The following is a 24,650-nucleotide window of genomic DNA, read 5'->3' on the forward strand; positions in this document are numbered from 1 at the left end:
GGTTTCATGGTTGCTAGATGCAAAGTGTTCCCCTACACAAATGTATGTCCTGCCCTGTCTTAGTCCCTAATAGCAGGTCAAGTATCACAGATGCCTCTCATTAGACTTCTATATACTGATTAAGGAAATTTTACACTTTTGACAAACGCCTCCCATCTAGTCATTTTACAGTACGGCAGAGCTGGTCAATATGTGGAAAGCTAAAATTACCTATATAACAACCTTAATGTTTCTTGCAACAGGCTGTGATCTCTCTACAAATTTGTTCCTCTAATTTCAGTGGGCTGTTTGGTGCCCTGTAATATAACCCAATTAACATGGTCATGCCTATCTTATTTCTCATATTTCTGATCTGTTCTGCTCAGCCAAATTGTTTTGAATCTTAATTCTCCTAGTGAAAGTTAAACCATCCCATTTGTCTTTTATATTATTGTTTTGTACCTATCGCTGTTAGTGATTTGCATTCTAGGAATTCATACTTCCCATTTCATCCAGATTTTTAATCATAAGAAAAAAATGCAGTTTTGCTGAAATTCAAAGTGGCTCTCTCAAGTTTCCCATATAAAAGTATGCAACAGTTTTGGCCACACCCTGTAAAATGTCCTCCTCCCATCCACACAATTTACAAGCCTTCCAATCATTAACAACCTCGCCATCAAATAATATACTGTACATACATGATAAGATGCTGACATCCCAGCATAGGTTTACAAGAGAAAATCTGCAGATGCTAGGAATCCAAGCAACATATACAAAATGCTGGAGGAACTCAGCAAGCCAGTCAGCATCTATGGGAAAAAGTACAGTCGACGTTTCGGGCCGAGACCTTTCTCATCCCAAAACGTCAACTGTGCTCTTTTCCATAGATGCTGCCTGGCCTGCTGAGTTCCTCTTTTTTTGTGTGTGTTGAGCTAATCACCATTCTACTGTGAAGCCCTAACAGAAAAGTATTTGCCTTTTCCACTCCTGCCTTCAGCTGCGGTAGGATCCTCCAATAATCAGAATGTATTTAAAATAATATACTCTACATCTTAATAATTCTCTACATCTTATCTCCAGCAGAACAAGGCTTTGACGTTCATTCCTTTCAAAAAATCTTCAGGATGCTGAAAATGGATATATTCTCCACAGTAAAAAATATTCACAGACTTTCATTTTACCTTTTAAGGTCATTCTAAAGCACTTAACAGCCAATGATATATTTTTAACGTAACATTGTAGGAAATGCAGTAATCATTTTGTGGACAGCCAACTCCCACTCACAACAATATGATAGTGATTAAAAGTCTTGCCTTTGTGGTACTGATGTGAGCTAAATATTGGCAAGGACATGAAAGGTGACCACTCCTCTCTTCCGCTTACATACAGCTCTGTGCAATCTTTTACATACACCTAAGAGGGCAAATAGTCCTTTGATTTTATATTCCTTTCAAAAGACAGCACTCAGTCAGAAATTCAGTGATGTCAACCTCGATGATGGCCATTAACATTCTGGAGTAGAATATGAAATCAGTTTGCAGATACGATGACAGACACAATTTATTTAAAGATACAGCATATTAACAGACCCTTCTGGTTCACTGAGCCCACACTGCTCAATTACATCTATGGAATGTGGGAGGAAACTGGAGCACCAAGATGAAATGTCAAACCATATGGGGAGAAGGCAGGATGCTGGGGCTGAAAGGGAATTATGGGTCAGCCATGATGAAATGATGCAGCAGACTTGATGGGCCAAATGGCCTAATTCTGCTCCTCGATCTTATGGTCTTATGGAAATCCACAGAGTCACAGGGAAGCATACACACTCCTTGCCGACAGCAGTGGGATTGAACCCAGATTATTGGCGCTGTAGCAGTGTTGTGTTAACCACTATGCTACTGTGATGCCCTAATGGTATACCATTAATGTCCGCCTTTTCCACTCCTGCCTTCAGATATGGGCTTTGCCCTCCCATGTCTCCAACCACCAGAAACAGCTGGTCTATTATAATAGTGCATGTATCTTGTCTTGTCACCACTGAAGGTTCTTGCAGATTTTCTATTTTTTTACTTACAGTTCAGGTCCTTCAGCTGTGTTGACCTATCAACTGTCTCCAAGATCAATCTATCTCTTTCCTTCTATATAGTCCACGTTTTTTCTTTTACCCACCTGCCCTAATGGATCTGACTCTACCACCACTCCTGACAGTGTGTACGCACACTCATCACTCTTTGTGTTAAAACCTGCCTCTGACATTCCTGCAGAAGGGTCTTGGCCCAAAACGTCGACTGTATTCTTTTCCATAGATGCTGCCTGGCCTGCTGATTTCCTCCAGCACCTTGTGTGTGTTGCTCGGATTTCCAGCTTCTGCAGATTTTCTCTTGTTTCTCTGACATTCCCACTATACTTTCCTCCCAAGACCTTAAAGTGATGCCCACTTGGATTAGCTGATTCTACCCTGGGAAAAAGTTTCTGGTTGTCCACTTGATCTATGCCTCTTATCATCTTGTACACCTCTATCAAGTCACTTCTCACCCTCCCTCTCTCCCAAGGGAAAAATCCACTCAATCTCTCCTCATAAGATGTAGTACCTAATCAGGCAGCATCTTGATAAATCTCTCTATATCCTTCCTATAATGAGGCAACCTGAATTGAACAGAATACTCCAAGTGTGGCCTAACCAGGGTTTAATAGAGCTGCAAATTTATCTCCAGTTCAGCTAATATATTAAAAAAAACACAAAGGTCAGGGGCCCCCGAAAAGATCTCTGTGGAACACCTCAGGTCACTGATCTCCAGGTAGAGTACACTTCATCTATTGCCACTCTGCCTTCTGTGGAAAAGCTAATTCTGAATCCACATGCCAAGTTACCCTCAATCTCATGCGTTCTGACTTTCTGAATGAGGCCACCTAAGGGAATCTTTTCAAAAATCCATCTGTACCACATCCACTGCTCTGCTTTCATCAATATGTTTTGTCACTTCCTTAAATCAGGATCATGAAACATGTCCTGCCCCTCACGCAGACATGTTAATGATCCTTAATCAGACTATGCTTCTCCAAATGTTCACGAATCCTGCTTCTAAGAAACCTCTCCAATAGTTTTCCCACCGTCGAAGTGAGACTCACTGGTATATACATTCAGTGGCCACTTTATTTGGTGCAGGAGAGGAACCCACTGGGATCTTCTGCTGTAACTCATCCACTTCAATGTTCGCTGTGTTGTGCACTCTTCCACACAGCGCTGAGTAACAGTTGGTTATTTGAGTTACTATTGCCTTTCTGTCAGCTTCAACCAGTCTGGCTATTCTCTTCAGTCCTCTCTCTTTAACAAGATAGTTTCACCCATGGAAATATCGCTTACTGCTTGTTTTTATTTGTTTGTTTTTTGGACCACTCTCTGTAAACTCTAGAGATTGTTGTGTGTGAAATTCCCAGGTGATCAGCAGTATCTCAAGTCAAGTCAAGTCACTTTTATTTTCATTTTGACTATAACTGCTGGTACAGTGCATAGTAAGGATGAGACATTGTTTTTCAGGACAACATGTTAACATGACACAGTACAAAAACTAGACTGAACTACGTAAAAAAAACAACACAGAGAAAGCTACACTAGACCACAGACCTACACAGGACTGCATAAAGTGCACAAAAACAGTGCAGGCATTACAATAAATAATAAACAGGACAGTAGGGCGAGGCATCAGTCCAGGCTTTGGGTATTGAGGAGTCTGATAGCTTGGGGGAAGAAACTGTTACATAGTCTGGCCGTGAGACTCCGAATGCTTCAGAGCCTTTTCCTGGATGGCAGGAAGGAGAAGAGATCAAACCACCCTGTCTGGCACCAACTATCATTCCACGGTCAGAGTCACTTAGATCACATTTCTTCCCCTTTCTGATGTTTGGTCTGACCAACAACTGAACCTCTTGGCCAGGCCTCAATGCTGTCATGCATTGAGTTGCAGCCACATGATTGGCTGATTAGATATTTGCATTAAATGAGCAGGCGTACAGGTGTACCTAATAAAGTGGCCACTGAATGTTGCTCCCATGTTACCTTTCTTGAACATGGGAATAACATTTACCAGCCTCCAATCTTCTGCAACTAGTCGTGTGGCTAGTGAGGATGCAAAGATAATTGCAAAAGGCACAGCAATCTCTTCCTTCACTTCCCTTAGCAACCTAGGATACATCCTGTCTGGCTGCAGGGATTTGTCTATCTTAACGTTGGATGAAAACTAATGTGTCTGAAGTTGCTATGTTCCTCTCCCCTTGGATTGACTATTACAGAGACCCAGAAGACCTAAAAAGATTCTGACAGTGACAGCTTATCAGTCTTAAACATTCCCTTCCTAGCTTGTTTTGCCTTTCCATTGATCTGAGGACAGTGATGTGACATTGTCCAGTGATCAAACAGCCAGTCCTTTTGAGAACTTCACAAAATTACTTGCTCTTTGCAGGACCTAGTATTAGTGACCAGCACCTCCCTAGTGGCATATTAGCCAAAGTTCACTTCCCTTAAGTTTGAAGAACCCCAGAAGGTCTCATCTCCTACAATTTTTATTCAGCTTAGCATCTGGTAATGTAGTTAAGAGAAAGAAAGAAACACTCTTAAGCCTAGGCAGGGCTCCATAGAGTTATAACTTTGACAGGAAAGAGCTTAGGAATGGAATTAGGAGACCAAGAAGGTGACATGAGAGGACTTTGGTGAGTAGGATTAAGAGAATCCCAAGACATTCTGCACATACATGAAGACTAGATTGGGTAGAGGATGACTAGAGTGAAGATGGGACCAAATAGGGATTGAAGAGGAAACAACACACACAAAGTTCTGGAGGAAATCAGCAGCAGGTCAGTCAGCATTCATGGAAAAGAGTAAACAGTCGACGTTTCAGTCCAAGACCCTTCATCAGGTCTGAAAAGGAAGGGAAGAAGATGGAATTAGAAAGTGGGGGGGGGGGGGGGAAACAGAAGAAGTACGTGGTAGTAAGTGATATATGAAACCAGGAGGGGGGAGAGGGTGAAGTAAAGAGCTGGGAAGTTGATTAGTGGAATAGATAAAGGAGCGGATAAGGTGGAATCTGATAGGAGAGGACAGAAGACCATGGAAGAAGGAGAAAGGGAAGAAGTACCAGAGGGTGGTGATAGGCAGGTAAGGAGATAAATTGAGAGAGCTAAGCAGGAATGGGGAATGGCGAAGGAGGGGGGCAATTAGAGAAATCGTTGTTCATGTCATCAGGTTGGTGGGTACCCAGAGGAAATGTGTCTGGAGTTGGAGGGAGTAGGGGAGGTCCTTAATGAATATTCTGCTTCAATACTCACCAATGCAAAGGACCTTGACAAATGTGAGATTAGCTGATGTGCTGGAAAATGTTGATGTTAAGAGAGCAGATGTGTTGGTACCTTTGTAAAACATTAGGATAGCTAAGCCCCTGGGGTCAGAAGAGGTAGGTTACCACAGGAAGTGAGGGAAGAGATCACTGGCATTTGGAGCTTAAGAGAGGCTGTGGAGGTGATTTACTAGGATACTGCTGGGATTAGAGAGCACGTCTTATAAGAATAGGTTAAGCAAGCAAGGCTTTTTTCTTCTGAGAGAAGGAGGATAAGAGGTGTACAAGATGATAAGACATATGTATATAGAATGGCCATCCAGAGACCTTTTCCCAGAGCAGAAATGTTTAAAGGCAAGGGACATAACTTTAATGTGTTTGCAGGAAAGCACAGCATAGGAGGATGTCAGAGGTAGGTTTTATACACATAGAATGTACTGCCAGTGGTGGTAGAGGCAGGTATGTTAGGGTCATTTAAGATACTCTTAAATAGGCACATGGGTGAAAGATAAATGGAGGGTTCTGTGACAGGGAAGAGTTGGGTTTATTTTGGAGTAAGTGGGCATAAGAGCCTGTACTGTTCTGTTCTGTTCTATCTCCTTTGCTGCCTTGGCTTTTGACTTAGCATGCTGGTTAATTGACACACAGAGGGGACATTGTTCGTATTTGGCCATAGATCTTCTGTGGCCCCTCTTGTGTCCATTCTTAAGTTTTGGTCATGCCACTTACAGTGTCATCAATGACCAGTCAGCTTGATCCCTCATAGAGCCCCAATGTGCCTGAACCTAACCTTTGCACCAGGTCACCGATGATCGGGTCTAGCAAAGTATTTCATAGATCTTCAGAGATCCATTTAGAATGTTTGGGTCACCTTTCATTTGATTTCTCAACAAACAACAAACTGAACACCCAGAATGCAGGCACTATCTTTGCCTTGGTTTGTCTCTCCAAGTCACCTTGAGAGATATTGGAGCATGCCTTGGTCCACTATTGGATGCCTCACTAAGCTGTGCTCCATGGCTCAGACTGAATGGGTCTTGCCTTCTCATTCTCTCCAAGTGGAAGTGAATAAAAGATATTTGCAGCTAAAGTGACTGCATTAAATATAGTGGTTCTGTCACAATTCCACTTCAGTAGTCTTATCTCAATTCTGGTCTGCCATGGTGGACTCTACACTATAATTACCTAGATCCTAGATGTTTCAGTGGGCATCAGGTTCAGTATAAAACTCTTGTTCATTGACAGCTCAGTACTCTTAGTTTTAACCTCTGTGTGTGGAGACAGATGGTCTGCTATATGAGGACAATATTAGTTCCCAGGTCAAGTTTAATTGGCCTGTTTGCACCTGCAGCTATTAAATGTTTCTCCCATGTTCTGCTATTCATGTGTCACCATCTACATTATGTTCAGTTTTACCTGATCCTGTCTCCTTTCCCTGAACATCAGGGTCTCAACTTGAAATGTATTTCCCACCACAGACGCTGTCCGATTTCCTCAACAATTTACTAACTTTGTTCTAGATTTCAGCACCTACAGTCTCTTGTGTCTTCATTTCTTCCACCACGAATATTCAATGTCCAATTTGCAGTTCATTTTTGTAGGAATAATTTTACATTTCACTTCACATATATTCTTCTAACATGCAGAAATTTTTTTTCTCTGCCACTCATTTTGGAATCTACAAAAGTTACTATTTCAAAATTCAAAGTAAATTTAAAATCAAAGTATGTATACCATATACAATCTTCAGTTTCATTTTCTTGCAGGCACCCACAGAAGAGAATCAATGAAAGACCAAACATAACAAAGATCGGCAAACATCCAAAGTTCAAAAAAAGACAACTTGTGCAATTAATTAAGACAATAAACAAATAAGATGTAGAATAGGAGCTGCAGAGTCGTTGAAAGTGAGTGCACAGGCTGCAGTGTAGGCTCAGTGTTGAGGCTAGTGAAGCCCGTCCAGGAGCCAGACGACTGCAGGGCAACAGCTGATCTCGAACTTGGCGATGTGAGACCCAAGACTCCTGCATCTCCTGGTAATGGCTAGTAGAGAGATGGGTCAAATGCAGGCAGACGGGATGGGCTCAGGTATGGAATAGTGGGGCTGAACATCAGTTTTTTTTTCCCACTCTCAGACCGTGCATTAATCTGGCTTGAAGTCCACCCTGGTCGTCTCCTCTGCCCACTCTTCCAGCGATGGTGGCCCTTCATCTGCTTCAAGGTGCAGTACCTGCATTCCAGACAGTCAAGTTCACTGGGTCCTTCAGGAGATCGTACAATCGTTTGTACTTTCAGATGGTTCAGAAGTACATTTCTTAAAGAGAAATTACAGGCTGCGTATTGCAGTGATCGTAGTTCAAAAGGAATATAAATGGTAGGATATCTAGTCATCCTGTGAGCTGCCCACAAACCTTTACTGTACATTGCCAGTACCATTTCAGTAGCCCTGTCAGCATTTACCCTTCACTTATCATTCGACTTGTAATTCTCGGCTTATATTTTCATGCTTTGTTCCAGGACTGACGAGTTTGATTTTGACTGTTGTACAATTATTTAAATTCGTTTTTTGGTGCCTGGGCATTGCCAGTAAGCCAACATTTATTGGCCATCCCTAACATCTTCAAGAAGATGGAGTTTGTTGTCTGCTTGAACTCCTGCACCCTTCTGGTGAAGGTGACCCCGAGATATAAAGGAGCAAGGAGTTCCAGGAGAGTTCTGTAGCTTGGCACGTATGTGTAAACTTGTCTAGATTTAATTCCATTTTACATCACAGCTGCCTCTTAAGGGTGGGCTCTTGGATTTCACAATTAATCCGATATCTGATTAAAAAAATCCTTCAAATTTATGAGACAGCAATTATCTACTAACAATCTTAACTCTGTTGAGAAGGGATTGAAGAAATTTTGCTACCTGAAGCATGATATCTGGATTCAATCAGGCAAGTTGCGTACAATATCTGATTTCAACAGCGTGACCATTCTATAATTTTTCCATTCATCTTTCGGTATCTGGGTATTGCCAGCAAAGCCAACATTTATTGAAGTCCTGATGGGTCTTGTCACAAAACATCAATAATATATTTCCCTCAAAAATGCTGCTTGACTTGAGTTTCTCTGGCATTTTTTTCTGTGTGCCTAACTCTGACCTCCCTAATCATCCTCAAGAAGGTGGGAGTGAGTTGCTCTCTTTAACCGCAGTAGATCTTGTGGTGAAGGTTTTCCCACAGAGTTAGTGGGCAAGGAGTTCCAGGATTTAGACAGCAGTGATGAAGCATCAGCAATAAATCTCCAAGTTGCGAAACTACATGACATGAAGAGGAAGCTGCACACAGTGATATTCTGCTCTTGTCCTTCTTCGTGGAGGAAGTGGTGGGCTTGGGAGCTGCTCTTCAGGGTAGCCCAAGCAAGTTACTCAGTGTAGATTGTAACTGGTAGCCACTGCAGCCATTGCTCACCAGTGGTGGAGGAAGTAGGTGTTTATGGAGGTTGACTGGGTTAGAATCAAGTGGGCTGGAATATGTTGGAGCAGCCCTCATCCAGTCAAATTGAGGCTATTCCCTCACAATGCTAACTAGTATATTATATGTGGTAGTAATTCCTTAGAGTGCTAGGAGGTGAGTTACTAACTCAAGACACCCAGCTTCTGAACTGCTCTTGTAGCTACAGCATGTGTGTACCTGATCCAGCTGAGTTTCCCGATTAGATCGTTTTTATTTTGGGGGGGGGGGGTGCTGGTTGCACAATGATAGAAAACCATTGGATGTCAAGGATAGGTGGGTATTGCCATCCCTCTTGTTGGCAATAATTAAGATGCCTTGAGGCATGAATTGGCATGTAGCAGACTGAGGGGTAACCTTATAGAGAGGTATATAAAATCATAAAGGCATATCCAGGCTGAATGCACTCAAGTCTTTTCTTTTTCCAGGGAAAGGGAACCAAAAACTAAAGGGTATGGGTTCGAGGTGAAAGGGAGAAGATTTAGATGGGACTTGAAGGGCAACTGCTTCACACAGAGGGTGGCGTTGGTATCGATGGCTTTTTCTATACTTTTGATAAGATATCCGTTGAATTAATGCTAAATTAAAGTTGTAGTTTACGGTTTTACTGACATGATTTGTATCTTTGACAATCTGTACCTTTAACAAACTCAGCATACTTGGTGGTTCTATGCCACTTACTGGCCAGAATGCGGTATAGGAGTTACATAACAGCTCGTCACATTTGGTCAGCATGGGTGGGTTGGGCCAAAGGGCCCATATCCAGCTTGTTACCAGCCACTTATCAGCCCATGACTCAATGTTTTCTGAGTCTTGTATCATGCAGGTCTATTTCACTTGTGAAATTGAACCCTATGCGATCATCATCTGACCATATGATGGAAGGAAGGTCATCGATGAAACAGCTGAAGATAGTTTTACTTTGACCCCTGCCCCTGAATGGCTCCTGAGTGATGCTGTGGGGCTGAACAGATTAACTTCTGATAGCTACAACTAATTGTCTTTCTGTGAGGCATGTCACATTCCAGTCACTGGAATGATTTCTCTTTGACACTTACTGACATAAGTTATACTTTTTTGTACTCCAGGGAATACAATAAGTTATTGTACTCCAGGAAGCGCGAAGCGCAGAATCAAATATCGCTGTGATGATTGTACGCTCTAGTATCAATTGTTTAGCGACAATAAAGTAATAAAGTAAAGTAATCATAAAGTATACTAGAGTACCTTAGTGCTTGGTTTGGCCAAATGCTGCCTTAATGTTGGGGGCAACCACTCTCCCATCACTTAAATAATTCAGCTCTTTGGTGCATGTTTTGATCAAAAATTGGCCTTTCGGTAGGATGGTGGTGCTCTCAGACGCAATAGGCTCTACAGGGCTAACCAAAGGCGTTAAATTCTTCTTTAAACTTTATTTTACAATTGCAAAACACTGCTGGACATTCAGTAGAGCAGGTGTACCCCATCAGTGAGTACAGTTTGGTGGAGAAGCAGGACTTGGTGCAAACTCTGTTACTGTCTGCTACCAAGAGACATCGGAGTCGTTGTGTGAAGGCAGCTCGCGGTCTAACAGTGAGTGATCGTCTTAGCCGCTTTGCTTCTGATTGCAAGACCCTGTTGGACGTGCTGCAAGTCCGGTTCCCTGGTTTATTGGTGGGACCAACGGCGGGCGGGGGCTGCATGGTTCCAGTCGTAGCGTGGACTGGGTCTCTGGTCGCGGTGTTGTTCGTTGCATTCGCTCAGGGGAGAGGATGCTGAAGGCGTTGTGGCTTGGCACCCGTGCTGGCAGAGGACGAGCTGGATTTCATTCAAATGCAGACTGCTGCGGCCTTGCTCTTGTTAACAATAACCATGGACTCAGGGACTTGGGCTATATTATATTTTTTGTGTATTTTTTGTATGCTTACTGCTATCTTATATGTGCTATATGCATCCTGTGCTGTGTATGTCTGTCGGTGCTGTGTTTTACACCTTTGCACGGAGGAAGACAGTTTCGGGACTGTGCAGGTGCGTGAAGGCGGGTAGTGAAGCGGGGAAGATTTAAAAAGGGCAGAAATCCTGAATCGGTTTTCGTTTGGAGAAGGAAGTCGGAGGATCAGAACGAGAGTGCAGTGGGAGCCATCTTGAATTTTTCTTATTCTCTTCGGAGTTAAGAGAGGCGGGACTGCACAGGCGTGTGACGACTGGCAGTGAAGCAGGGAAGATTTAAAAAGGACACAGCCTTATACAGCGGGCAGTGGAGTGAGCCGGGAGCAGAGTGAAGGCTTAAGGGCTTGGGCTCAACCGGCTTAGGTGGAAAAGGACGTGGCAAGGTAGGTTTAGGTTTCAGTTTTTCCTGTTATTTGAGGAAAGGGAGAAGTATGAGTGTGAAGGCAGCTTGTTGTTCTCGATGTCGGATGTGGGAGGTCCTGGAGTCTCCGGGTGTCCCGAACAGCCACATCTGCACCCGGTGCATCGAGCTGCAGCTCCTAAGGGACCGTGTTAGGGAACTGGAGCTGCAGCTCGACGACCTTTGTCTGGTCAGGGAGAGTGAGGAGGAATTGATAGAGAGGAGTTACAGGCAGGTGGTCACACCGGGGCCACGGGAGGCAGGCAGGTGGGTCACGGTTAGGAGGGGGAAGGAAAAGAGTCAGGTACTAGAGAGTACTGCAGTGGCTTTACCCCTTGATAATAAGTACTCTTGTTTGAATACCATTGGGGGGGGGGGGACAGCCTACCTGGGGGAAGCAACAGTGGCTGTGCCTCCGACACAGAGTCCGGTCCTGTTGTTCAGAAGGGTAGGGAAAGGAAGAGGAAGGCAGTAGTGATAGGGGACTCGATAGTTAGGGCGTCAGATAGGCTATTCTGTGGACGCGATCAGGAGACCCGGATGGTAGTTTGCCTCCCTGGTGCCGGGGTTTGGGATGTTACTGATTGCATCCAAGATATCCTGAAGTGGGAGGGTGAGGAGCCAGAGGTCGTGGTACATATAGGTACCAATGACATGGGCAGGAAAACGGAAGAGGTCCCTTAGTGAATCAGAGTGGACAGCTAAGTGTGGAGCCGAAAGAGATGGGGGAGATTTTGAACAATTTCTTTTCTTAGGTATTCACTAAAGAGAAGGATATTGAACTGTGTAAGGTAAGGGAAACAAGTAGGGAAGTTATAGAAACTATGATGATTAAGGAGGAGGAAGTACTGGCGCATTTAAGGAATATAAAAGTGGATAAATTTCCGGGTCCTGACAGGATATTCCCTAGGACCTTGAGGGAAGTTGGCGTAGGAATAGCAGGGGACAGAAATATTTCAAATGTCTTTAGAAACGGGGATGGTGCCGGAGAACTGGCGAATTGCTCATATGGTTCCATTGTTTAAAAATGGTTCTAAGAGTAAACCTAGCAATTATAGGCCTGCCAGTTTGACGTCAGTGATGGGTAAAATAATGGAAAGTATTCTTAGAGATGGTATATATAATTATCTGGACAGACAGGGTCTGATTAGGAATAGTCAAGAGAGGGAAGGGGAAGAGTAAGGTACTCGAGAGTACCCCATGCCCTAGCTAAAGACCTCTGGAAGGTCATGTTTGACAAATCTTATTGAATTTTTTGAAGAGGTTGCGAGGAAAGTTGACAAGGTTAAGGCATTGGATGTTGTCTATAGGGACTGCAGTAAGGCCTATGACCAGGTTCCGCACGGATGGTCAATTAGGAAGGTTCAATCATTAGGTATTAATATTGAAGTAGTAAAATGGATTCAACAGTGGCTGGATGGGAGATGCCAGAGAGTAGTGGTGGTTAACTGTTTGTCAGGTTGGAGACTGGTGACTAGGGGTGTGCCTCAGGGAGCTGTATTGGGTCCAATGTTGTTTTTCATATACATTAATGATCTGGATGATGGGGTGGTAAATTGGATTAGTAAGTATGCAGATGATACGAAGGTAGGTGGCGTTGTGGATAATGAAGTAGGTTTTCAAAGCTTGCAGAGAGATTTAGGCCCGTTAGAAGAGTGGGCTGAATGATGACAGATGGAGTTTAATGCTGATAAATGTGAGGTGCTACACTTTGGTAGGAATAAACCAAATAGGACATACATGGTAAATGGTAGGGTGTTGAAGAATGTAGTAGAACAGCGTGATCTAGGAATAATGGTGCATAGTTCCCTGAAGGTGGAATCTCATGTGGATAGGGTGGTGAAGAATGCTTTTGGTATGCTGGCCTTTATAAATTAGAGCATTGAGTATAGGAGTTGGGATGTAATGTCAAAATTGTACAAGGCATTGGTAAGGCCGAATTTGGAGTATTGTGTACAGTTCTGGTCACCGAATTATAGGAAAGATATCAACAAAATAGAGAGAGTACAGAGAAGAGTTACCAGAATGTTACCTGGGTTTCAGCACCTAAGTTACAGGGAAAGGTTGAACAAGTTAGGTCTTTATTCTTTGGAGCGTAGAAGGTTGAGAGGGGACTTGATAGAGGTATTTAAAATAATGAGGGAGATAGATCGAGTTGACGTGGATAGGCTTTTTCCATTGAGAGTAGGGGAGATTCAAACGAGAGGAATTGATTTGAGAGTTAGGGAGCAAAAGTTTAAGGGTAGCATGAGGGGGCATTTCTTTACTCAGAGAGTGGTAGCTGTGTGGAATGAGCTTCCTGTAGAAGTGGTAGAGGCAGGTTCGGTATTGTCATTTAAAGTAAAATTGGATAGGTATATGGACAGGAAAGGAATGGAGGGTTATGGGCTGAGTGCAGGCCAGTGGGACTAGGTGAGTGTAAGCGTTGGCATGGACTAGAAGGGCCGAGATGGCCTGTTTCCATGCTGTAATTGTTATATGGTTATATGGTTTCATTGGTATTCATGTATAGTTGAATGACAATTAAACTTGAACTTGAAGACCATGAAGATGACTGGATCTATAACCAAAAACTGGGCACTGTGGGTTGCTTTTTGGTGAGGAAATACTGGTAGATAACACTGTTGATAATGGTTCCCATCACTTTCCTGATGTTTGGAAATAGACTGAATTATCAATCTACTTATCTGGATTTGTCTTGTTTTTGTGAACAGATATACCTAGACAATTACCCCGTTATCAGGTAGATGCCAGTGTTTGTACCTGTACTGGAACAGTTTGACTGGAGTGGCAGGTAGGCCCAGGTCTTTAGCTAGGGCATTGTCTTGTTCCAGAGCCTTTGCTCTGTCCTGCGCTGTCTGCTGTTTCTTGATATCACACAGAGTGTATCAAATTGGCTGAAGACGTTTCACTGACAGTGAGGATCTCAGGGAGCTGAGGTAGATCATCAGGGTAGATGAACATGGGTGGAAATGTTTCTGCTTTTCCTTTAGTCCAGCCATGTGGGCTCCTCCTTAGTTGCAAATGGAGCCTTGTCTTCCTGTCTAGCATTCATGACCAGATGTTGCAGTAATGTGGATATTTCGTCCTGGTCGTTGGGTGTGGGGTTGCTTGGCTGTGGCCATTGAGTGCCATATCAGATGAGTAGTATCCACATAGAGCTATATTGTGTCTTCACTGGTGTGACTCATTGTGGATTTTAGGGATGCCTCATATTGCTTCCAGCAAACCCTTCTGCATTCCTGCTTCAGTCTAATGGCAGAATGAGGATTGTGCTGGGCAATAAGGTGACAAGGTGACATTTCTGCAGCTTTGATGGTTTACAGTGCTTCAGGAATCTCCAGATTTGAGCTGACAGATCTGTTCAAAGTCTACCCCACCTGGTGAGATTGTAGTGCCACACAAGCAAATGGAAAGGCTTCAGTGTGAAGGAAGGGTTTTGACTCCACATGATTGTCATAGTTGCCCCAATGGGGCTGTCAAAGCCAGGTGTGTTGGATAGATTAACGGGGACAGGTCAAACAGGTTTACCCCTCAAGTTAGTTCATACATAACCGACTTGAGACCCAAGCAACCAGCTCCATTCTTTAGAGCTTGACCAGTTCAGCCAGTGTTGGTGAGACAAGCACTCTCCATGACAGACATTGAAATTCCCACCCACCCAGGCTATATTCTGTGCCTTTGCTACATTAGTGCTGTTGTGTTTTTTTTAGTGTTGAAGGAGCATTGATTTGCCAGATAGTGACACAGTGTGGAAAAAGGCCTTTCAGCCTAATGCACCCACTCCGATCAAGATACTCGGTGCCTGTGTTTGGCCCATGTCCCTCTAAACCTTTCCTATCTATGTTCCTGTTCAAATGTCTTTTAAAATGTTGCTATTGTACTTGCTCAATCACTGAAGATATCGCCTCATAGGTCCCCTTCTCCTCTCCCCTTAAAACTATGCTCTCTGGATTTTGATTCCCTTTCCCTAGGAAAAAGACTGTGTATTCACCCAAGCTATGCCTTTCATGGCTTTATACCCTCTATAAGGTCACCTTTGCCTCCCCTATGCTCCAAAGAATAAAGCCCTAGCTTGTCAAACCTCTCCTGTTCAGGTTCTCAAGTCTTGGCAATATCCTCACAAATCTTTCAGTTTAAGAATATTTTTCTTATAACAGGGTGATCACACCTGTGGACAATGCTCCAGGTTAACCTAACATATACAGTATAACATCTGAGATCCTGCACTCAGTGCCCTGACTGATGAAGACCAGGGGTCCAATGTCTGTTTCACTCACCCATTTACCAGTGACTCCGTGTACAGGGTATTATGTAAAGCATGATGTAGAGGGAACTTCTTGGTCCCTCCATTTCACAACGTTCCCCAGGTTGCTACTATTTACTGCACAAGTTCTACCCTGATTTGAGCTCCTAAATGCAACACCTCACACTTAACCAGGCTGAAGTGCATGTGCAATTCCTCAGACCATTTACCCAGGTGAACAAGCATCCCCTGTAATTTTTCAAAACCACCCTCATTGTCTATGACCTCAAACTTAAGTAAGTAACCAGACCTATGCTGTAATTTTTGAGATGTTGTTGAGGCTAACCTGGAGTATTGTGTTAAGTTTTGGTCACTCTGCTATAGAAAAAAAAAATTTAAGCTGAAAAGAGTGCACAAATGATTTGCTAGGATGTTGCTTAGATTTGAGATCCTGAGCTACAAGGATAGGTTGAGCAGGCTAGGACTTTAATCTTTGAAACATTCTTCAGTGATGAGGAAGTATATACATGAAGTTATCTTGCCATATTGACCATCATGCCATTAGTATTAATGGGATTTGAGAATAATGTTGATAACTCCCAGGGTTACTGCTTTATGCAACAATAGCATGCCCACAACTTACTAACCCCAACCCTAACATCATGTCTTTGGAACGTGGGAGGAAACCAGAGTTCTAGGTTGAAACCCACACAGTCATAGGGAGAACATACAAGCTCTATACGGACAGAAGCCAGAATTGAAACCCAGTCACGGATCACTGGCATGGTAACGTGTTGCACTAACGGCTACATTGCAGTACCTCTATGTATTTCTGCTGACAAATGCTTTGAAAGTTGTTGCATTGCAGCAGAGCTACAGTGCAAGACATTAAAAAAAACAAAATAAATAAATAATGCAAAATTCAAATAATAAGGTTATCTTCATGGGTTCATGGACTGTTCAGAAATTTGATGGTGGGTGGGAAGAATCTGTCCTTAAAATGTTGAAAGTGGGTCTTCAGGCTTCTGTACCTCCTTCCCAGAGGTAGTAACATAAGAGGGCATATGACAGATGACGAAAGTCTTTAACGATGGATGCCACCTTGTTGAGGCACTGACAATTGAAGGTGTCCACAGGAGTGGGGAGGGCTGTGCCTGCGATGGAACGGGCTGAGAATACAAATTATACACTGCTCAGAGTTGAATTCAGATACAATGCAAGCGGCATATTGTTTCTGCATTTAACTCGGAACATTCAGAATTTGACAGTGTCATTGGTAAGCAATATTTGAGTTCACCAATGCATGTGATGGACAATATCTGATTTCCGTGAGCAGAGGTGCAATACGTGAAAGTGACAGAACATGAACTGTGCTAAGTCAGCAGATCACACTGTGAGTGATGACTCATATCTGAGTTTAAATTTTTGGGTGGCACACAATTTCTGACAGTGTGAACGAAGTAAATATCTTAATTTAGCTGTGAGCTTATTCTGTTAAATTGGCTTTGTTTGTCATATACATCTTCTGTTATGTCAGTGAGTGTGCTCTTGACAGTTTATGTTGTACTGTCTCTGAACTCCCCCCTATGAACTGTGACCTGATGCGAGAATATGGTACATTTGTGACACTTGACGTGGTTCATTTCAGTGTACTGCTGAATATTTTCTAAACACTACATTGAGTAACGTGTATCATTACAATTCCATTGTGTGAGTGCTCCATTGCCTCTCACTATGGAAATACGGATGCCCTTGAACAGAAAATCTTACAGAAAGTAGTAGTTCATCATGGGTAAAGCCTCCCCGCAAATGAGCACATCTTCATGGAGAACTGTTGTGGGAAAACAGCACCTATCACCAAGGAACACCATGCTCTCTTCTCACTGCTGCCATCTGGAAGAATGTACAGGAGCCTCCAGACCTGCACCACCAGATTCAGGAATAGTTATTACCCCTCAATCATCAGCCCATTGCTGAACTATTCCCACAACCAATTTTCAAAGATGCTTCATCTTATCTTCTCAATATTTATTGCTTATTTATTTATTATTCTGTTCTCTTATTGTATTTGCAGTTTGTTGTCTTTAGCACATTGAGGTGTGTCTGTTTTGATGGTATGGTCTTTCTTTCATGGTTGTATATGGTGACAAAAGTGTACAATTTACTCTGAACTTCAGTACTTTGAACTGTCAAATCTCTGCAATATCTCAGATCCTTGCTTTGATTCTCGTTGTCCCTCCTCTCATATCTTGTAACATAAGAGATGCTTCAGCAGTAATGCTTTGTGGTTTCAATTACACAGAAGTGTTAGCTCTGTTTCTCTGTCCACAGAAGCTGTCTGACAAGGTGAAGGTTTCTAGTATTTGTCACTTTACTCCAAGTATCTGCAGTATTTTGCACTAGGCAATTAGTTTATCTGTGAAATGAACAGCAAGAGTGAATGTCAGGTTATCTGGGAAGTCGTTATCTTTTGTTCTCAACTGCACTGGGTATTTACTGTGCTGAAATCCAATTTACATCTGCAAACACTACCGCTGTGCAGCTTAAACATTACTGCTGCTTAGCATAACTACTGAAATATTAAAACACGACGCTACCAGCTAATCATGCAGCAGCCGTGTTCTAATGCATTCCGTCCCCGGGAGTGCTGAGGTGAGGTAGGAAATTTGACCCTTTGTTTTCCTCAACATTTCTACAGTTCCCTATTACTACCACATGCTTTCCATTGTCTTAGCCTTAACCACACTGAAATCATTTTTCTCTGTATCCCTAGCTACAGCTTCCATCTTCCCCACAACCGTGGTGTGGCAATTCTCTCTACCTCTTCAATTTCTGGCAAACAATGGGGTGAGGGTTGGTCTAATCACACAGAGCACAGTCTGTCTGTGAAGACTGGTCATTGAACTAGATTCTGTCCACATACATCTGAAAAAGACCTTTGACCAGTGACCAATTGCTGCTTAGGATTGATTAGTAAGAGTAAATTAAAGGAAGGCAGGGGCAAGCGCAGCAGTCATCATCTGAGTGGACAGAGTCAGAGTGGTGATCTTAAGGCTTTAGCTCTTTGTGGCTTCAGTCAGAGAAAGCAAAGGAAAGACAGGCTCAAGTCTTTTCAGAATCAGAATCAGGTTTATTATCACCAGCTTGTGTCGTGAAATTTGTTAACTTAGTTGCAGTCCAAAGCAATAGAGTATAGAAGAAGAGAAAAAAAATAACAAATAAATAAATTGGTTACAGTTTATGTCTAGTGAATAGATTAAAAACACACAAAAACAAAAACAATATATATTCAGAATGTGAGGTAGTGTTCATGGGTTCAATATCCATTTACAAATTGGACGGCAGAGGGGAAGAAGCTATTCCTCAATCACTGAGTGTGTACCGTCAGGCTTCTGTACCTCCTACCTGATGGTAACAGTGAGAAAAGGGCATGCCCTGGGTCTTGGATGTCCTCAATAATGGATGCTGCCTTTCTGAGACACCAATTCTTGAAGATCTCCTGGGTACTTTGTACCCAAGATGGAGCCAACTAAATTTACATCCTGTGCAGTAGCCATCCCCCCCCCCCCCCCCATACCGGGCAGTGATGCAGTCTGTCAGAATGTTCTCGAAGGTACATCTATAGAAGTTTTTAAGTATTTTTGTTGACATGCCAAATCTCTTCAAACTCCTAATGAAGTCTTTATAGCTGTATTGATATGTTGGCACCACAGATGTAAGAAGTATTTAAGGAAAGGCAGATAATAGTGAGGATGAGATAGCTGGTTTACAAACAGTGTCAATGTGTAGTGAAGAAAGGCTGTTGTTGATAGGGCAAAGTTGCAGTCAACAGGATGAGTTGCAACATTGAAGGTGGACAAGAATCAAAAACAGTGAATACAGATGTTATATCTGAATGGGTGCAATGTATGGAATAAGGTAGATGAACTTGCAGCATAGTTACAGATATGCAGGTATATTGTTGTGGCCATCAGTGAATCATGGCTGAGAAAAGTTTATAGCTGGGAGCTTAATGTCCAAGGATACACACTGTATCAAAAGGACAGGCAGAAAGGCAGAGGAGCGGAGTTGGTCTGTTGGCAAAAAATTAAATCAAATCATTAGAAAGAGGTGACATTGGGTAAAAGGTGTTGGATCTTTGTGGATAGAGCTAAGGAACTGCAAGGGTAAAAAGACTCAGATGAGAGATGTATACAGACAACCAAACAGTACTAAGGATGTGGCATACAAATTACAATGGGAGATAGAAAATGCATACCAAAAGGGCAATGTTACAGTAGTCAATATGCAGGGAGATCAGGGAAATCAGGTTGGTCTGGATTACAGGAGACGGAATTTCTAGAGTGCCTCTGAGATGGCTTTTTAGAGCAGCTCTTGGTTAAGCCCACTAGAGAATCAGCTATTCTGAACTGAGTATTGCTCAATGAACCAGAATTAACTTGAGGGCTTAGGGTAAAAGAACCATTAAGAGCCAGTGTTCATCATATGATCAAATTCTCCCTGAAACTTGAGAAGGAGACACTAAAGTCAGATGTATCAGTATTACAGTGGAGTAAAAAAAATTGCAGAGGCATGAGAGAGGAGTTGGCCAGAATTAATGGAAAAGAACACTGGCAAGGATGATGGCAGAGCAGCGATGGCCGGAATTTCTGGAAGCAATTTGGAAGGCACAGGATATATATGTCCCAAAGAGGAAGAAGAATTCTAAAAGAAAGATGACACTAGAGAAGCCAAAGCTAACATAAAAGCCAAAGAGAGGGTATATAATAGAACAAAAATTAGTGGGAAGTTATAGGATTGTCAGTCTTTTAAAAGCCAACAGAAGTTAGCTAAAGAAGTCATTTAGAAAGTAAAGATAGAATACTAAAGTAAACTAGCCAATAATATTAACGAGGATACTCAAATTTTCTTCAGATGCATAGTACAACATAGAACATAAAATTTACAGCATATTACAGGCCCTTCAGCCCACAATGTTGTGCCGACCATGTAACCTACTCTAGAAACTGGCTAGAATTTCCCTACCACATAGTCGTCAATTTTTCTAAGCTCCATGTACCTATCTAAGAGTCTCTTAAAAGACCCTATTGTATCCACCCCTACCACAATCACTGGCAGTATATTGCACACACTCACCACTCAATGTGTGAAAAACTTACCTCTGACATCCCTCTTCCATCTACTTTCAAGCATCTTAAAATTATGCTCCCTCATGTTAGCCATTTCTGCTCTGGGTAAAAGCCTCTGGCTATCTACACGATCAACACCTCTCATCATCTTATACACCTCTATCAGGTCACCTCTCATCCTCTGTTGCTTCAAGGAGAAAAGGCCAATTTCACTCAACCTATTCTCATAAGGCACACTTTCTAATCCAGGCAACATCTTTGTAAATCTCCTCTGCACTCTCTCTATGGTATCCACATCCTTCCTGTAATGAGGTGACCAGAACTGAACACAGTACTCCAAATGGGGTCTAACTAAGGTCTTATATAGCTTTAACATTACCTCATAGCTCTTGAACTCAATCCCATGGTCGCTTAAAGCTATCACACTGTATGCCTTCTTAGCAACACTGTCAACCTGCACAGCAGCTTTGAGTGTCCTATGGACATGGACCCCAAGATCCTGCTGATCCTCCACTGCCAATTAATAATCTTACCATTAATATTATATTCTTTCTTCAAATTTGACCTACCGAAATGAACCACTTCATGCTTATCTGTGTTGAACTCCATTTGCCACTTCTCAGCCCAGTTCTGCATCTTATCAATGTCCCGTTGTAACCTCCAACAATCCTCCAGACTATTCACAACACCTTTTGTGTCATTAGCAAACTTACTAACCCCATCCTTCTACTTCTTCATCCAAGTCATTTATAAAAATCACAAAGAGGAGGGGTCCCAGAACACCATTGGTCACCATGCTCCATGCAGAATACAAACCATTTCAACCACCTTTGCCTTCTGTGGGCAAGTCAATTCTGGATCCACAAAGCAAGGTCTCTTTGGATCCCATTCCTTATTACTTTCTGAAAGAGCCTCACATGAGGAATCTTATCAAATACCTTACTGAAATCCATATACAGTACATCCACTGCTCTACTTTCATCAGTGTGTTCTGTTACGTCCTCAAAGAATTCAATCAGTCTTGTAAGGCACGACCTGTCCTTGACAAAGCCATGCTGACTATTTCTAATCAGATTAGGTCTTTCCAAATGCTCATAAATCCTTAGGATCTTCTCCAACAACTTGTCCACCACTGAAGTAAGACTCACTGGTCTATAACTTCCTGGGTTATATCTACTCCCTTTCTTGAATAAGGGAACAATGTTTTCAACCCTCCAATCCTCTGGTACTTCTTCCATCCCTATTGAAGATGCAAAGATCATCGCAAAAGGCTCAGCAATCTCCACGCTCACTTCTTAGAGTAGCCTGGGGTATATCTCATCTGGTCCCGGTGACTTATCTAACTTAATAACTTCTTCCACACAATTGCCAAGGTCCTTTTCACTGGTGAATACTGAAGCAAAGTGTTCATTAAGTACCTCTGCTACCTCCTCCAGGTCTCTACACGTTTCCACTATCTCTCCTGATTGGTCCTATTCTCACACAGATCATCCTCTTCCTCTTCACATACTTTGTTGAATGCCTTGGGGTTTCCTTAATCCTGCTCACCAAGGCCTTCTCATGGCCCCTTCTGGCTCTCCTAATTACATTCTCGAACTCCTTCCTGGCACCCTTGTAATTTTCTAGAGCTCCAACAGTACCTACTTTCTTAAATCTTTTGTAAGCTTTTCTTTTCTTCTTAACTATTTTTTTATGTCCTTTGTACACCATGGTTCTTTTACCCTACCATCTTTTCCTTGCCTCAATGGAACATAGCTATGCAAAATGCCATGAAAATGTTCCCTGAATGTTTGCCACATTTCTGCTGTGCATTTCCCTGAGAACATCTGGTCTCAATTTACTGTATGTTTCTAAGTTCCCAAGTTCTTGCCTAATAGCATCATATTTCCCCCACCCCAATTAAATGTTTTCCCAAATTGTCTGCTCCTATCCCTCTCCAGTGCTATGGTGAAGGAGATAGAGGTGTGATCATTACCTTCAAAATGCTCTCCCACCAAGAGATCTGACACTTGACCAGGTTCATTTTCCAATACCAGATCAAGTACAGCCCTAGTACCGACTACAGATCTAGTTGGTTTATCTACATATTGCATCAGGAAACCTTACTGAACACACCTAACAAACTGTGGTGGCTGCAATTACCAGCTGCACCATCAACAGGGCATATTAAAGTGTCCTGTAGCCGACCATCCTCCTGATAATCTGGTAAATGCCTGAGCTGTTGTATTACACCAGCAGAAGTAGATGGGGCTGGATAATGGGTTTGTGCCATTCTGCTACAGCCAAAGGGGTGTTCTCCGGAGCTGCTTCATTTATGCCGTATCTTTTTAAGGAGAGGAATGTTTTCTCTCCCCTGCAATTTACTACGGACTGGCCAGCATTGAATATAAACCCGCAGCCAGGAGATGAGTGGTGTCTCCTGGTTTAAGGAGTATTTACTATGTTGATGTAACCCAGTTCTGTTTAGCTGGTTCAAGTTTGGAGTCCAGAATAGTTCTGTTGAGTTTGTAAATATTTTGGGTAAATAAAACCCTTATTTTTTTCACCTTTACCTGCTCTCCCAGTTTTATGCTTACCCCATTTAAACTCCACCCCATTTAAACCCCTTACTCCAAGGAGACGCCAGTCAATATTAGCAAAGTTAAAATCACCCATCACAACAACCCTGCTATTATTGCACTGTTCTAGAATCTGCCTCCCTATCAGTTCCTCAATATCCCTGTTATTATTGGGGGGTCTATAAAAAACACCCAGTAGTTATTGCCCTTTTCCTGTTTCTGACTGCCGTGCACACTGACTCAGTAGACAATCCCTCCATGACTTCCTCCTTTCCTGCATATGCTGGTTCAGTAATAAATGTTATCTCAATTTTCAAACCCTACTCACCAATATTGTTTTCAAATTCCTCTTTAGCTTCAGCACCTGCTAACTCTTATCTCCCTCAACCCCTCCAATCACCAGCATCTAATTCAGTCCTCTTGATCACTTCCCTTATATAACTGCTCCAAGTTTAGCCAAAGTCACGGTCATGTGTGTGAGACTGAACAGCGAGAAAACTCAACCAATCAAAAGTACATTTAATTAAAGCTGTAGTTATCCAGATCCATGGATAGTGATGTTGAACGGCTCCAATCCAGTGATTGGTCCTCTCCTTCTCTCTTCCTGTCTATCCCATCTTCTGCCTTCATTCCCTCTTCATCATCTGTCCCATCTTTTCCCTTTGCTTCCCCTTTCTTCTTTTTGGATGAAGCACGAGCTGGAAATAGAGAGAAGTTTAATTAATAAATGGCTGAAGGTTAGGATGAGAAATGACTGTGCAACACAACTGACACACTAACTCTCTTATATGTCCATCTTTCTAGAACCAAAATATATCTCCCAAGAAAGATAACCCATCCTAGTGCACAGATACTCCCATGGAGGCTGATTAATCTAGTACACAAACTCCCTCACTGAAGATCAGCAAAATCCTTAACTCCCTATTGAAGCCCATTTCTCAAGTCCACAAGAAGCCTCACTGAAGCTCACACGTTTCCTCCTCAAAGCTCACCTTTCTAGTATATCCATCAAAGCTCATTCCTGTGATGCCTAGCCCTTCAGTGTATAAACCCTCCCACAGGTATTCATTCCTTTAGTATTCACCCCCCATGGAAGCTAATCCCTTTTATATGCAACCTCCCCCAATACATCCCTTCCTTCTGGTAAAAATACTCTCCCACTGGACCCCATCCTGTCCATACTCAAAATGTCCCATTAAAGCCCATCATTTGGAACACAATTCTGCCACTCAGTCTCAGCTTCTGATGCTAATACTCAGCACAGTTATACTTTCAGGCACACAACTTCCTTTGAATCCCTTCCTCTATAATCAAAGCCCACTTCTTCAATTTCTTCCACTCTCATACAGGCTTATTTTAATAAATTAGATCCAATTGTACTGCAATTCTGATTCAGAATGATTTTTCTACATCCAAAATTATGTATCATTCTCTTTTTCAATAGTAACCCTGACTTCCCCACTGAATCCACCAAGAGTCATACAAGCAGAGAAACAGGACCTTCAGCACTCCCATACTGAGAACTTTGCCCATCTCAGGAGCCTGCATTAAGTCCATGTATCACTGTGTCTTGCTTATTT

The 24,650-nt window shown here is 42.5% G+C and overlaps 1 protein-coding gene across 2 annotated transcripts in view; it reads right to left on the minus strand.

The window, feature by feature from the left end:
* Nucleotides 1-23,007: 23,007 nt before the first annotated feature.
* Nucleotides 23,008-24,650, minus strand: part of ankmy1 (ankyrin repeat and MYND domain containing 1) — a 96,442-nt gene continuing 94,799 nt past the window's right edge. Inside the window, exon 16 of one of the 2 annotated variants that reach the window (XM_059950465.1) lies at nt 23,008-23,768. In XM_059950465.1, the coding sequence (XP_059806448.1) occupies nt 23,590-23,768 (179 nt within the window). In that variant the 3' untranslated portion in view covers nt 23,008-23,589. The remainder of the gene's footprint in view (nt 23,769-24,650) is intronic. The other variant, XM_059950474.1, reaches the window with a different exon arrangement.

The sequence above is a fragment of the Hypanus sabinus genome, chromosome 2 (genome assembly GCF_030144855.1).
Source record: "Hypanus sabinus isolate sHypSab1 chromosome 2, sHypSab1.hap1, whole genome shotgun sequence".
NCBI lineage: Eukaryota > Metazoa > Chordata > Chondrichthyes > Myliobatiformes > Dasyatidae > Hypanus > Hypanus sabinus.